At 33.3% G+C, this 14,984-nt stretch overlaps 2 protein-coding genes across 2 annotated transcripts; both read right to left on the minus strand.

Moving 5' to 3' along the window:
• Positions 1-215: 215 nt before the first annotated feature.
• Positions 216-2,234, minus strand: LOC109794725 (signal peptidase complex subunit 3B). The gene is made up of 6 exons (XM_020354168.3): positions 2,053-2,234; positions 1,930-1,977; positions 1,381-1,443; positions 887-940; positions 583-669; positions 216-495 (listed from the first exon to the last, which is right to left on the minus strand). The coding sequence occupies exons 1-6, from the start codon at positions 2,176-2,178 to the stop codon at positions 370-372; spliced, it is 504 nt and encodes a 167-aa protein (XP_020209757.1). The 5' UTR covers positions 2,179-2,234; the 3' UTR covers positions 216-369.
• Positions 2,235-3,821: 1,587 nt separating this feature from the next.
• LOC109804579 (uncharacterized) lies at positions 3,822-6,608 on the minus strand. The gene is made up of 3 exons (XM_020366436.3): positions 6,256-6,608; positions 6,017-6,092; positions 3,822-5,683 (listed from the first exon to the last, which is right to left on the minus strand). Exons 1-3 carry the CDS (start codon positions 6,283-6,285, stop codon positions 4,140-4,142), a joined length of 1,650 nt encoding a protein of 549 aa, XP_020222025.2. The 5' UTR covers positions 6,286-6,608; the 3' UTR covers positions 3,822-4,139.
• Positions 6,609-14,984: the final 8,376 nt, after the last annotated feature.

Here is a 14,984-nt window from a genome sequence, read left to right on the forward strand (position 1 = left end):
ACAACTCCCATTAGAGTTGCTCTCATCATTCAAAGTTTTAGAAAAAAATTAATGATTTGCCTGAAAATTTGTACTGATTTTGGCAAATGTCATTTTTTCTATTTCTTCGAAGGTTATAGCCAGAGTAATTTCGATGGCTAAAGGGCCTCTTAGGAGTAGAAGACTCGAAAAAAAAAAAGTTCAGTCCAACGCAAGAGACAATATAACAACACACAAAAAAGAATCACAGTATTCCAACTATTTTCATTTTACCTTTTGCCAAACAACATATCCTTTTCAGTTTTCCCATATTGTAATTTTTTTTGGCTAACCTTTATATCCGTTATAGAAAAGGCTAAAGTTACATCAATACATTAACAAATGGAAGCTTCATCTGTATTCCTCTGGCAATCGATACCCTGGCATGACTATTTTGTCAGCGAACATTTTGCCAGTCTTGGGCATAACATGCCAGTGCATTGTCAAGTTGAATTCTTTACCTCGCAAATTGCTTCCCTAGACAAGTAAAAGAATGGAAAATTAAGGCACAAAGAAATCCTAAGGCATTTATGCTAGCAATCACATCCTTAAAGAGTTGTGTACCTGGTCAATGAAACGGTACTTATTGGATGTATGAATCCAAAACTTAGCATGCTCCTTTGAAGGAATTATACCATCCCACAACGATATCTATAAATTAGCATCTTAAGAGCATAAGCAACAACTAAGAGATACCATACAGCAAAGCTTGATATGTAAAAAAAAAGATGCAACATAACATGCATCCTTTTGTTCTTTACTTTCTGAAACGTGTCATGGCCTCCTTTTGTTTTTTCCTCTTTGAAACGCACCTCACCAACCATTTAAATATCAAAGTTAAGATGCAAACAAACAGAGCAAATCAAACCTGATTCAAGGAATGCTTAGGGGTTCTATATTCAGCAGCTAAGAATACAAAAACCTGCAGGCATATAAAAAGATATAAAAGTAAGTCCAGGGGCAGCCTGACCTTCGTATTTAGAATAAGTGATCAAAAAACAGGATTCGGTGAATCATATGCAAGTATCACATTAAGCAGTTCCATTAGTTTTATAGAAATATATAATGTAAAAAACATAAAGATCATTATAAATTCTAGGATATAAAGCAATATATAACAGTGGGCAAGGCGCCTTAAACAAAAAGATGGAAGAAAATCAATAAGATGAGGAAGGTCAAAGTAGAGCAGACAAAATTAAGAATACAAGATTAAAATATCCGTCATATATCTATAGTCAAATATTTTAAGTTTCACTCATCCTGCATCCAATCTTCCCAATTTAGTTTCAGCAAGCAAAGATGGATAAAAACACAAAAAAACAGTATTGACCACAATGAACAATAGAAATTGAAGTCAAGAACCTGTTTCGTGTTCCATGTGAAAAGAGACTGCAAATCTGCTGATATATTCATTGCCATGCTAACCTGCAATAATAGAAAGACTTTACTTATTTATTTATTATTATTCCAAATTGAACTACGAATTAAGATAGCTTTGAATCTCAAACAGACATAAAAATAGGTGGCATATGCACAATATGATAAAAAATCACATGCAGTATGAAATTCATTGACTAGTTTCCCTGCATTCAAACATTTCAGAAGCCTATATGACAAAACAAGTTACTAATCAAGCAGAGGCCATCAAAAAGGCTCTAACCGTGTATCATTGCAGCATAACATTCAAAGTTTTTTTTTTTTTTTTTTTTTTTTTAAAACCCTTCAAGGAAAGAAAAGTTTATCAATGAAAGCATGCTTTTCCACGTGATTTTCCGACAATGTCTATGAATGCTCAAATTGCATTTTTTTAATATATAATATATTAAATTTTATCCCACAGGGAGCCCAATTCTGAATCCCAAGAGCTTGCAATTATAAAACATAAAAAAATGTAACTTTTATTAGAATTACCTCGTCGCCGCCATTGGGATGCTTCTGAAACCAATTAATGTTCAAGACCTACATAGAGAGAGAGACGATGAAATGATGTTACGTTAAGAATTAGAGATCTGAGAAAGGGAGAGAGAAAGAGACCTGAACATGGGCAGAGGGAGAGGGGGAATTGCGGTTGTCGGAGAGAGAAGCCATGGCGCACATAACGGCAAGAAGGGTTAAGCTGAAGGTTAACACAGCATTCGCTCTGTATCCATATGAATGCATTTTTTCCTTTTTCCTTTGATCAATTCCACTTCTTCTACTACTACTACCCTCACTCACTCTTTGCTAAATTAACTAATTATACAAAACTATTTTTTTCTCATATATTCAAATTTAATTATACCCTTAAATCCACTTTTCAATCCTTATATTTACATGTGTAATTTTGGTTCCGCAAAATTTTTTGTTACAAATTTTAAAGAAAAAAAAAATGTCTTAATTATAGCCTTAATCATGCTCATATTATTATAATTGTTAAATTTTTGCACATAATAAAAATAGAGTATGGATTCTCGGCTAAATATATTGTCCCACAATTTGTGATATTTTTATTATGATTCCTCTGATTAATTTTTTTTTTTACATAAAATTCTTTGTATATATATACGTGTATTATTGGCAGCACAACTTTAATGTAATTTTTAATACCATGCGAGGTTTGTAAAACAGATAGAAGCCTATGTTGAACAGATATGGGCTAGAACGTAGAGACCCACTCCATTTATTTTTTTTTGCGTGAGAAAGCCCACTTACTCTGAACCAAGGCACAATAAAGTTAATAAAGTACTATTATAATTGATCAAAGTTGAAAATATAAACGGAATGAAAGCTAATATGTCATGAGTTTGTTCCATCTGAAAACCAAGATACTGTGCATTCTCTCTGATCTTTCTTTTCTTGTTATAGTAATTCTTTTTTCTTTCTTCTCCTTTCATGATCCTCTTTCATTCTCTTTTCCTTTTCTTTTACTTTGTTTCCTTGGTTTAACGAGAAAGTCTATACTTTACGTACTATGTATGATTGATATTCCACACTAGAGATGCTTTGCTATCAATCATATTCATTGACACTGTACACAATATCCTGAATTAAACTTTGATTCAAAGTTATTAGTACAATCCCTCAAAAAAGAAACAAACAAATATTAGTATTGTTAATTCGTCGGCATATAATAGCTCGCGGTCAAAAATTAAAATAGAATTATTAAAATGTTTGCTGGGCTAGCTAGTAGTATAGTTCCTTTTAAAATATTATTTGATGGGTATATTTGCAATTGTATTTACCCATATAATGCAGAGTCAGTAAAATATACATTTCGTCTTGGTAAAGAGTGTGTCTCACACGCGTATATTATTTATTCTTGTTTTTATTTGTTTGAGAAGGTAGATGCTGAATTAAAAATAAATAAAACATTTTTAAAAAATGTAAATAATAAGAAAAAATGTTACTTGGCTGTGGTCCCAGGAATCCCTTGGCTCTTCTGTCCATATATCGATGGATGAGTTTACAAGTTTAAGAAGTGTAGTTGGCTCTTCTCTTTCCAACCCTCAAAAAAAGAGGGGGAAAAAGTGGCAGGTAAGGTAAGTAAGGAACGTGTGTGGAACTAATTTTTAAGGTAAGTAGAGTATATCCTTTTTTTCCTCAAAATATTTGGAAACATCTTACGGTATGTTTTATTGGCTAAAGCATAATGCAAGATAAAGCCATAATGGGCAAAAACTAATAGCTTAAGTAGAGAATGGAGACTACTACAAAGATAGAGCATTAAATGGTAGTAATTAAAAGTTAGGGAAAAAAGAAATGGTTTGCAGAATAGAGGATTGAAATTTAAAGTGAAGTATTGAATATTGTGAGCAACATGTGTGTGAAAAGAACATATTTGGCCAATAGCAAAGCCAAGAGAATCTAGAGCATTGAATATTTTGCAGGACGCATGGCTCCATTTAATTTGAGGAAATAAAAGGCCATGTGAGAGTCTGTGATGGCCTACTCAGGAGCGGAGCAAAATAAAGAAACAGCACATGACATGATACATGTAATAGTAATACTACTAGTCCTAAAATGTTGCACATATTTCTAGCACTAGGACAAAATTTAATGAAACCCCCCAAAATACTAGAAACAAATAATAGAAGCCTAAAACAAACTAAGCCATTACTACTACCGGTAATAATAATAATAATTTACATGATACTGCAGCTCTCAGTGTTCTCATCACTGAAGACGTGCGTGATGGGATCCGCCATGGGGTGCGACGGCATTGGCGGCATCGGATAGTAGTTCATGGAAGGATGTTGATGTGGCCTCCCATACAACATGTGTGGTGGGTACATGTTCATGTTCATGTTCATGTTCATGTTTGCTTGCTGTTGCTGTTGTTGTTGTTGTTGGTTCATCAACATGGCCATGTATTGCTGTTGTTGTTGCTGCTGCATGTAAGGGTTAGGTTGTTGCATCTGCATCTGCATCCCTTGGTAGTAACCACCGTTCATCCCCGCCGCCGCTGCCGCAGCTGCTGCCGGTAGTCCTTGCACCGTCGGGATATTGATATTCCTCATGTGCTCCATGGGGCCCCTCTGACCCATTGGGCCCATCTGAGCCACATTACCATTATTGCCGCCATGACCATGACTATGACTATGACCCTTGTCATTATTATTTACCTTGCCATTACCATTTCCATTACCGCTCTTTCCATTTTTACCCTTGGGAGGGATATCAAAATCTTCAAAGTCAAAGTCAATTTTGTCGAATTTACCTCCTCCATCTTTCTTTCCTTTGTTGTTTCCACCGTTGTTGTTTTTGCTCTTGTTTGTTGTGTCGGTTGCACCTCCTTTCTTGTTCTTTTTTCCTAAGCCTAGGAACCGAACAAGGAAACCACCACCACCACCATTTTTGGCTTTGGAGTTCTTTTTCTTGTTACCTCCATGATTATCTCCCCCACCGCCACCCTTTTGCTTTCCACCTTTGCTCTTTGCACCCCCATCTCCATTACCTTTTTTTCCACCTTTGCCCTCGTTGAAGTTTCCACCTTTACCCTTCATTTGTATAGGTAGATCAATGACTTCACCCTTCTTCACACCCCCATAATTCCCACCTACATTCCCTTTATTGCCAGGCCCATTCATCATTCCACCAGGCCCATGTGGCCCACGTCCATTCCCCATCTGCCCCATCATAGCCATCATCTTGTTATGCTGCATAGGATGCCCATGGCCATGGCCATGGCCATGGCCATTACCATTACCATGTCCATGTCCATTACCATTACCATGTCCATGTCCATGTCCATGTCCATATCCATACTCTTCCTCTTCATCCTCCTCATCAAAATCATCTAAATCGTCTTCAAAATCATCATAGTCATCATCAAATTCATCAAAATCACTCTCATCATCAAGTTCATCTTCTGATAAGTTGAAGTTGACAGATTTCTGATTCTTGGGAGGTACTTTTGACACTCCTTTAGTATTTTGGAAGTGTGCTAGTTGACCACCACCACCCTTGTGGTTCTGAGACTTATTGTCCTTGCCCCCTTTTGTGTTATCTATGTGCAAGTTCTTGAACTGAGGGTAGGTGTTGGGGTTGAACATCATGCCTCTCTGGCCACCCCAAAGTTCGGCATGCTTCCCTGACCTCTTCAGCTTTTTTATCAGTTTCGCTGGATCTACATGTCCTGACACCATCACCTTCCCTCGCTCCGCATCTATGTTCACAGAATACACCCCTGCACAACAAAATGCACCCACTCTGCTTAACGACAAAACCACTCAAGTAAACTGTCATGTCTCAACATCTAATTATCTTTGCTTACACAATACTACTACACAACAAAGTAAAGTTGGAACCTTTGGACCAACGAAAAAAAAAAAGAAGTAAAGTTGGTACCTTTCAATATAGGATGCAAGTAGACAACAAAATAACAAGAGTTTGAAAACATGGGGGTATTTTAAGTGGCATGGTAAAGTTGAGATGCAAAGCAAATTAACATCAAATGAAAGTTTGAAAGGAAAAAAAAAAAAAAAAAAAAAAGGCTATGAGAGGTGTGTTAGAGATGTACCATCAATTTTCTGCAGGATTTTCCTTACTTTCTGCTCACAGCCATCACAGTGGATATTGACCTTGAGAAGGCAATTCTACATGAAATATAAACACAACACACAGATCAGTTATCATGAGTTCACAACTCTACCTTTTAAACAGAATAATGACAAAGGAAGGAAACAGATCGATTTGTCTTTAACAAGTTTAATTAACTTATGAAGACGAGAGTGAAACTAGTAATTAACAAGTGTGCACCTGAACTTTCAGCATGTCTTGTTTACTCATCCTCGCTAGCTAGCCGGTTGGCGCACAGATGTGAATGGAGAAGTAGAGAACAAAGAGGGAGAGTGATAATTGTTTGTGTTTAGACTTTAGAGAGAGTAAAGGGTATTGTTGGCACGCATTGGACACTTCTATATTTGTTCCTTTGCTCAAATATCCGTACTGTTTAGGCTCACTCACACGTACAACAACAAAGTCACATTTTAGAGAGTTTGCTGAGGCTGCAAGGTAATAAACAGCTTGGAACTAAGATAGCTTCTCTGTGACTCTGAGTTGGCTTTATGTTTTATGGTTGGTTTATATATAAATAAGAAACTCGTGAAGCTTTCAAAGTGGTCTCACTGACAGCTTAATACTGCCATCGTTGCGCCTAAATAATTAGGAGCAAGTATCTTTTAATATCCTCTTTCTTTTTCATAGAATGACACCACGTCTTACTTTCACCACCCCCACATATTTTATCTATTTCAGCCCATCAACTTCCGGGCCGGCCCTGTTCATTTGGGCCTATAAACATGAAATTGAGTAAATAAGTCATTTTTCTTAAAAATGGTATGGGATAATTACAAAACGGTCAAAAGAAAGCATGCGATGCGACCTTGCGTGAACGCATAATAGAACCCTCCCTATCAACTGAGAAGTTCAATTCATGAAACTTGGAAGGGATGAGTTGGGCTGCATATTACGTTACAAGTTACAACCCTTCCTCTAGACTCTAGTCACGTTATAATTTGAAATTGGAATCTAATTCTTGATGGGTTCATATTATGTGATTGAGTTTTCATGAGAAACTTGGATTATGCTATTATGGCTGTGGTGGCATTCATTCAGAAACGTTATGTTACTCTTTTTACTTGTTTACCTGTAATGATTATTAAATTATTATTACTTTTTGTAACGTATATCTAGTGTTGATGGAGTAATGTCCCGTTATAAGACTGTGCAATGAGAACATGTGTTTGGAGTTTGACAAAGGAAGCAAGAAAGCAAGGAGCAGAAGAGTTGTCAGTCAAGGTTAAATAGTCATTCCGAAATTTAAAGACGAGATTTGGGTTTGTGTGTAAAAGTAAGGAACACAGGGACCTCTCAAAACCCATCCCGATGGCACTGACATATAATAGAGCCAATCACTACACTCTAAAATAATGCACAATTTTTTTAAAGTAGGAGAACACTGAACAATGATCTTCTGCGAGTTTGGACCCTGCTTTTGCAACCAAAATCATTGTTTGTCTTCATTAAAAGTCCAACCTGGTGCAAAATGGCTGTCCCCACCTCATCTTTTATTTTATCCTTTCAAATTTTTAAAAACTGCCGTAAAAGATTTCTGTAATCTACAAAAGAACAACCCCACCACACAATGGGAAACACCTTCCCAAAAAAATCCAAAGTTTACCAAAATGCTTGTTTTTGTAGAATGTGGGGTTGGTTTAGTTTCATATAATTTCGGCCACTTTCCATTATTTTTTGCTTCTACTTGACTATTCAACTAGTGTATGCTAATCAATCTTCGTTTTCGTTGTGCTGTACAATAATATTATATGAACTGTACTTTGTTTTCTTATCATGCCCTAATAGCTAATGGCCAACTCCTTCCTATTGTTTGAACATCTTATGACCAACTTGTATTAAAGGAATAGAAGATTCGCTTCTCCAAAAGCTATCCACTTCAGCGTTTGCCTATTGATCCCTTAATTAGGGGCGCTGCCACTGACAAGGACACTTTCAAACTCTCCTTTAAGTTATAGATTTTACTCGTATGATAAATAACACATGATTGAAGTTAAAATATATTGCACCCTATCTTTGCTATTTTGAAACCAAGACCGGTTACTACAAGTGGTCACATGCTTTTTTTATTCAAAATCCTTCATATTTAAATCTTGATCTTAAATATAAAATAAATTATGTTAGAAAGATAATATATATGTCTTTATTATAAATACTTTGTACAATATTATAATTAAAAAAGTATCTTTATTATTTTCAAAATTATATAAAAGGCTATTTGATTTTAGATTTATTATATTTAAGAGACCCAAATAATTGAAAATTTTGTTGCATTATTGATCATACGTACAAATAAAAACAACCTAATAAATACATGGATGTCAGCTAACTCATCACTAGAATTCCCCAGATACCTGTTATTTGTCTACAGACTGACTGACCCAAGTAACGTAAATATAGAACTATTGGACAAATGCATGATAGTTATAATGAATGACCACTATTAATAACAATTGAGGGAAAGACACACAACACAACGTTAGAGGTATCCCTCATCCATTACCGATACGTTATTCTTAACACTTTCCTCTGTGGTAGATACCTCGAACGTGTGCAGCCAAATTGGAGAGTTTTGGCATTTATCATACCAACCCCCTGAGGTACATTCAAGAACATACTAAAATTTAAAATTAGAGGTAACAAATATTCTTATTGAAATCTTTAAGTAATTGTAATATTTTATAACTAAAATGAATATTTGTTTGTGTGTATTGGGGGAGGCTTGCCTTAAGATTCAAGATTCAAGTTCTTGCAAGATATGCTAAATGGTCCAGCAAGAGTTAAGCCACAAAGAGGAAAGGGATCCATCACATGTTGTAATACTTTTAAATAATTGGCTAGAATTTAGTATAAGATGTTTCAATAGAAACCAAATAATTCATTGGATTGAAGCTTCTGTCTAAAGCTGCTTTCTAATAATCCTTTCTGTCCAGAAAGTGACCCGGTTAAACTCGATATCAAATTGATGTTTCACCTCCTCGATTGATATGTATTTAGAATCTAACAATACAATGCATTTAGAATAATATCAAACACATGAAAATTATTAAAGATATGCTTTAATTATAATCAAGACGGCACAGTCCAATAATTCAATGTATTGAAGTAATTTACAACAATTTTAAATACTGTTATAAAGGTTTTATGTAACTATTGTTATTATGGCTTGAGTCTTTTATGCCTGGCTAATAGAAAACAAGGAGATCAATAATTTAATAATGGGAATCAAGATATCCCACCTTTAAAAAAGTGACACATAGATGTAATAATAAGAGGAGAAAAAGAAAAATATCTTCGTGGGACAGTTGCCCCTAAAATGTTATAGGTCGGTTCTTCTTTGAGTTCAACGGTAGATATTTGTTTGGTTGGTGGCTAATGGTGATAGCTAGGATAGCATATGTGTAACTAACAATACCAAAGTTCGAAAATATTACAGCCTAAAATCTGACTTACAAACATCAATTGGTCACTCAGAACCGAAATTGGTAGCAATATAATTCACGCAACATGCATAAAGTTCAATAGATAGTATCACTTGAAGGCAAAATAAAGTACAACTTGAACCATGCTTGTTCAAACTCACTATTAAGAAACTTTTGAAAAATGAAGGATTATTATCGTGTAAGTAACAGTCGTGACCCAACTTGAGCACTGGTAAGACGTAGGGGATTTGATTAATATAAGTGGTGATTTTGTATTAGTATTTAGTGGTTAAGATTTGACATAACACTTAAAAAAATGATAGTGACGGATGTTGGGCGGTGGCAAAGAGAAGTGAAGAGAGGTCCTTATCAGAAGGTTTGATAGAGGGACATGTGCCTCAGGGAGGCAGGGACTAGTTTATGAACTTGACAGATAAATTAAAGGGGTTATTGGGACCCCAAACAGAAAGACCAGGGTTGGTACAGTGGAGTTGTTGGGTAATCACTTCAGAGTCATAAGTGCTTGCTTGGGAGTGGAGGACCAAAAACCAAAGCTCAATTCAATTCAATTATTGGCCCTGCTAAGCCCTTCATACTGACACCATGTGTGCCTCTGGAATTGGAACCCATATCCTAATCATGGATCCATCCACACTCCCGTGACCCGACCCATTACACACTAATAGTACGCATGCTCAACCTCAACTCACCACATTCTAGTTTTGTATTGTGTCACCAGTTAACCATGATGTCAAGGTCAGTGAAATTTCAAGTCACAAAGTTTCATCATGCATGCAAATACAAACAACAAAAACAAATTATACTATTAATTTATTCTAAGCATATGATATATATTAAATGTCATAGTTTTAGTATACTGTACTTAAAAACGTGATTAAGGAAAAATACTTTACAATAATGATGATCAATTAAGTCTCAATAGAAATTAATAATAAGAAAGACTGATATTTGGTAAAATAATATACAATTTTATTTATATTTTTTCTTTTGTTGTTCAAAGTATCTTTCAGTCAAAAATCAATGAATAATTATTTGAAATACGTAAATTTATTTAAGAAAAATATTCTTTTAAATGCATATATGTAAAGATCTAATTATGTATACATGTAAAAGAAATTTTATTTAGAACTAATTTTTAAAAATTTTCTAAGTTGTTATTTGATACATGTTTTTATATCTCAAGACGGATTGTATATACTTTTATATAAAAATTAGGAAGTAATTCGTGCATATGTACATGATGGTGCAAGTTGGTACATATTTAATTATTATTTTTTGTCCTAAAAAATTATTGAACAAAAATGTTTAAATTTAAAGAAAAAAAATAGGTTAAAATTGTTTGTAAGAGAGTAAATAGTTCAAAATGAAAATTAATTTATTAGTTTTGTGGATTAATAAAGTGAGTAGTTTGTTAGAAAATTAAAGACTAAATTAGGATTATGCATAGTTAATACATGAAAATTGATGGAAGCAAGAGGCAGCAATCCCCACAAGGTGGAAATCCTTGAATAGGATATGATAGTTGCTTTAAGACACCAATTAAGACTTTCAGACTTTGAGATTGGAGAGCACAGAGTGTGGACTGTGCTTTAGGTACCTTTATTTACCTCAATATTCGAAATTCTGACCGGGTTGGATCCAAATTCAACTTTAACAATATTAAGATGCCAAAGATACCGTAGTTTTACACTTGCTTGTCGCGGCTGATATTCCATATTCCCACTTTTGTTCTGCCTTTTTATTCTTTTGGGACCTTGTGCGGGGGACACACAGGCACACAGTTTACTTCATGTAAGATACGATGCAACATGCTACCAAGAAAAGAAAATACTACTCCTACCACATTAATGCTTCTTCACAGACCATTTTGACTGATGTCTTTACCTTGCTTTCTCGAACAACGATGCATCAAATTATCCTTCTCCTCCTCCTTCTATGCTTCAACATCACTACTATTCTCTCACAACTACCATACAACTTTTCTTCAACAACAAAATAAGTGGGATAAATAAATCTATAAATGCCTCTGCTACCAATGAAGAAAAAATTCAACTAGCCAATGTTGTTAAACTTTTGTTGCAGAGTGCACGTTCGATGCAATTTGGAGGAGTATATACATACCACAAAGTATTTTTATTTTGTACTAAAGATAGACTAGTATAAACAAGAAATGGACAAGAAAAAAGAAAGATTGATAAATCAGGTGGATGCTGTTGAAGTTTAAAAGAATTTGAATACAAGCAAAAGTAGTAGGAATGTAAGAAAACTCAATGAATAGACTAGCTGGTCACAATATTCAAAGGAATTCCTATTTGTCTAGATATATTTTATGTAATATTTCAAAATTAACAGACTAAATAAAATCGATTTTCAAAATACCAAATTAACTTTCATGTTCTAATATAAGTATTACAACTATTGAGTTGAAAATTTTGATTATATCCAAAGTAATTAAGTGTTCACTAATTCTGCTATTAAAAGTTAGGACTTTGAAAAGGTGATAACAAAGTAGATGCAAAATCGTGCAAAGTCTGTACTATGGCCTGTAGAGATAATTCCAGATTTGCTAACTTTGACTAAAGTACATACTTAATTGAAGTCGTAACATACCAAACTAACAATTATTCATTCATTTCACCTGCTTCAGTTAATACAATTATCAAGGTCATTTTATATATCATCACACTATCACGCGTGCTATTTGTCTTTGTTAAGACCAAAACCAAAAGAAGTTCCAATGTATATAAAACTAAACTAACAGAAAAAAGAATGAATTACATGTATATATCTGAACAAGTATTGCTGCTGTATGTTCCATTATAATGTGATTTTCCTTTTCAACATTTACTTGCTCACACTCCCCTGTCATATGTTCATCTCTTGTAAGAGTAAAACGATTTGATTATATAGTAAGTTTCTGTAATTAACCACAAGTACTCAAATAACTTAAAAAAAAGATAATTATACTAATATTCTTAATGGTGGATCTTTTATATACTTATTTGACTATATCTCAAGGGACATTAGTGTAATTTTCTCTTGCTCTGAAACATACTATCTGACTATCATTATTAAATTCGAAAGTAACTTCAGGCGACAAATAATGTTCAAATTTCAATGACACTGTAAAAATACTGGTATAACAAGTAACATGTCAATGACAAAGGCTAGCATAGCCTCAGAGGCTAATTCATGGCATCAGCCATCGTGCAGTTACTCATAAACCAAAATAAGAAACAATGAAACATACCTCTCTTAGAATTATCTATAAGACAGTTCAAGACATATCTGATAGGTCTTCAATTAATTACTACCATACTTAAATAATCAGAAATCAGGGACAATTACACAGGAATGTGGTCCCTATCCTAAACTAGCATCTAATTAATGAGACTTATAACATGCAAGCACAAACTCAACACAGTCCACATCAAATGACTGCAGTGTCAACTCAAAACATGATTAAACTACAATATCATTCCAAGATTGATAAATAGTTAAAAAAATTTTAAAAGATAAAGCATCAACATCTCTATAACATTCACCACCGCTCCTTCTCGCTTACCAATACCATCAGCATCAAAAAATAAATATTATTCTCATCTTAGTGACCATTCCGATGAACGACCATCTTGTCTGAGAAGATAGACACATTGTTATCATAGACCGATTGAATTCTCGACAATTGAGAGGAGAGAATGTAATGTAAACTATACATATATAGAAGCGGAAATGAAATGAAACATATTTATATAGTATAATATTACAACAAACTAAAATAAACTCTTATGAACCACTAAATTATTCCTCAGCCAAAGGGGTTGGAAGTAGTAAATAAATAAAATGAGCGGCTTCTGTAATGATTAACAAGTCAAAACATAAAGCATCAGCCAACAAAGAAGAAGAAAAAGAAAAAGAGAAAAGGAAAAGGTAAAGGAAAAAGAATATTGTTCTCCGACTCATAAATAGTATACATACTAGATTTTAATATGCACTATTCAAAGTTTTATTTATTATACTTGATACACTGAGTTTCAAAGAACAAAATTAACTCTAGTATAATGCAAGTTCAATTGTTCAAGTCTTGTTAATATTATCCGCTAAACATAACTGCACAAAATTTTAAGATTATGCCAGGTGAGATTTGCTACTATTGACACAATACTACAGGAGGATAACACGTTGGAAACACATTACAGTGAGTCAGATATGACTTAGAAAACATTAGTGAAAGGGTGTAGTTCTGTAATATTGGAAGGACCAAAACATTTTGGATTATTTCTCCGAATCCAGGTATGAGTTCTTACTTCAACCATGCCCAAATTCCAACACAACAATCCTCGAGATTCATTAAAATCTGTCTTAACATTTTTGTCACATTAATTTGTCTTCTATGGTGTTATTGGAGGATCCTGTCTCTTATTAATTCAAGGGAGTCTCGTGCAGTTTTACACCCCCAAAAGTCCTATATCTGTGCAGTTTTATACCCCCAATAGTCCTACATTTGCATTGGTTATCATAAACGTCAATTGCTTTCTTTTTCTTGTAATTACAGCATTTGCATTTAAGATCTCTTTCAATTTGGGGGAAGATTCAAGTTCAACCGTATTACTAAATGGTACTAAATCATGAAAGTTTTGATGAACCATTAGACAATATAAGTGATTTTTCATCATCGGATTAACTTGTTTTGATATTTTTTGAGAGAAGCAAATTTTAAGAACAAAAATATGTATTCACCTTCTCATTATTCAAAAGAAACATGTATTCGTGAGAAGAAAAAAATACTAATAATAATAACGTTAATGTTTTTCTATATAAGAATAAGATTTTATAAATTTATTATTCGTATGTGATGACGTGAATGACCCAACTGTTTTTATACAAGTACTCTGAAAAACTGATTTTTATTCAAATAAAATATTTTTGCTTCAATAAAAATAATGAAATGTGAAATCTATAAACTAAATTAAGAACTCAAGTTAAATTATTTCATTGAAACAAAAATAAATAATAAGAATTTTTTTTAAATTATTGTTATTGAGAGATTCATAAAAATTAGATTAAAAGTCTAAATGAATTATCTTATTCCTCTAATAGTTATTACATGTTATCAAGGATGAAAATAAGTTAAATTTTAAATAGGATTCTATAATTTAATTTATTTAAAATCTAGTTTAACTTAACTTATTTAATAACAAAGTTAGGTTTAAGTTCTAAAAAAATTATTTATTTAAAAGAATTGAACTTTGATTTATAAAAAAGTTTATTAGGTATGAAAAAATAACATATTTATCTATATAATATAATAAAAAAATAATATACACATTAAATTATTAACATTATAATTAATTAAATAAATAATTTTATAATACAAAATAATCAAAATAATCTCTATTTATAGAAAATTAAGAAATAAAAAATCTAACAGTTGCACCTTTATTTGCTCTTTTTCTTCATCTTTATGTT

Source organism: Cajanus cajan, chromosome 7, assembly GCF_000230855.2.
Source record: "Cajanus cajan strain Asha chromosome 7, NIPB_CcT2T_4, whole genome shotgun sequence".
Classification (NCBI taxonomy): domain Eukaryota; kingdom Viridiplantae; phylum Streptophyta; class Magnoliopsida; order Fabales; family Fabaceae; genus Cajanus; species Cajanus cajan.

Excerpts from the sequence above, each read along its gene's own strand:
- LOC109794725 (XM_020354168.3), bottom strand. The coding sequence starts at position 2,178 with ATGCATTCATATGGATACAGAGCGAATGCTGTGTTAACCTTCAGCTTA. Across the intron at positions 1,978-2,052 it reads CTCCCTCTGCCCATGTTCAG|GTCTTGAACATTAATTGGTT; the intron begins GTCTCTTTCTCT and ends CTCTCTATGTAG. Across the intron at positions 496-582 it reads AGTACCGTTTCATTGACCAG|GGAAGCAATTTGCGAGGTAA; the intron begins GTACACAACTCT and ends TTACTTGTCTAG.
- LOC109804579 (XM_020366436.3), bottom strand. The coding sequence starts at position 6,285 with ATGAGTAAACAAGACATGCTGAAAGTTCAG. Across the intron at positions 6,093-6,255 it reads AAGACATGCTGAAAGTTCAG|AATTGCCTTCTCAAGGTCAA; the intron begins GTGCACACTTGT and ends TATTTCATGTAG. Across the intron at positions 5,684-6,016 it reads AATCCTGCAGAAAATTGATG|GGGTGTATTCTGTGAACATA; the intron begins GTACATCTCTAA and ends TTTGTTGTGCAG.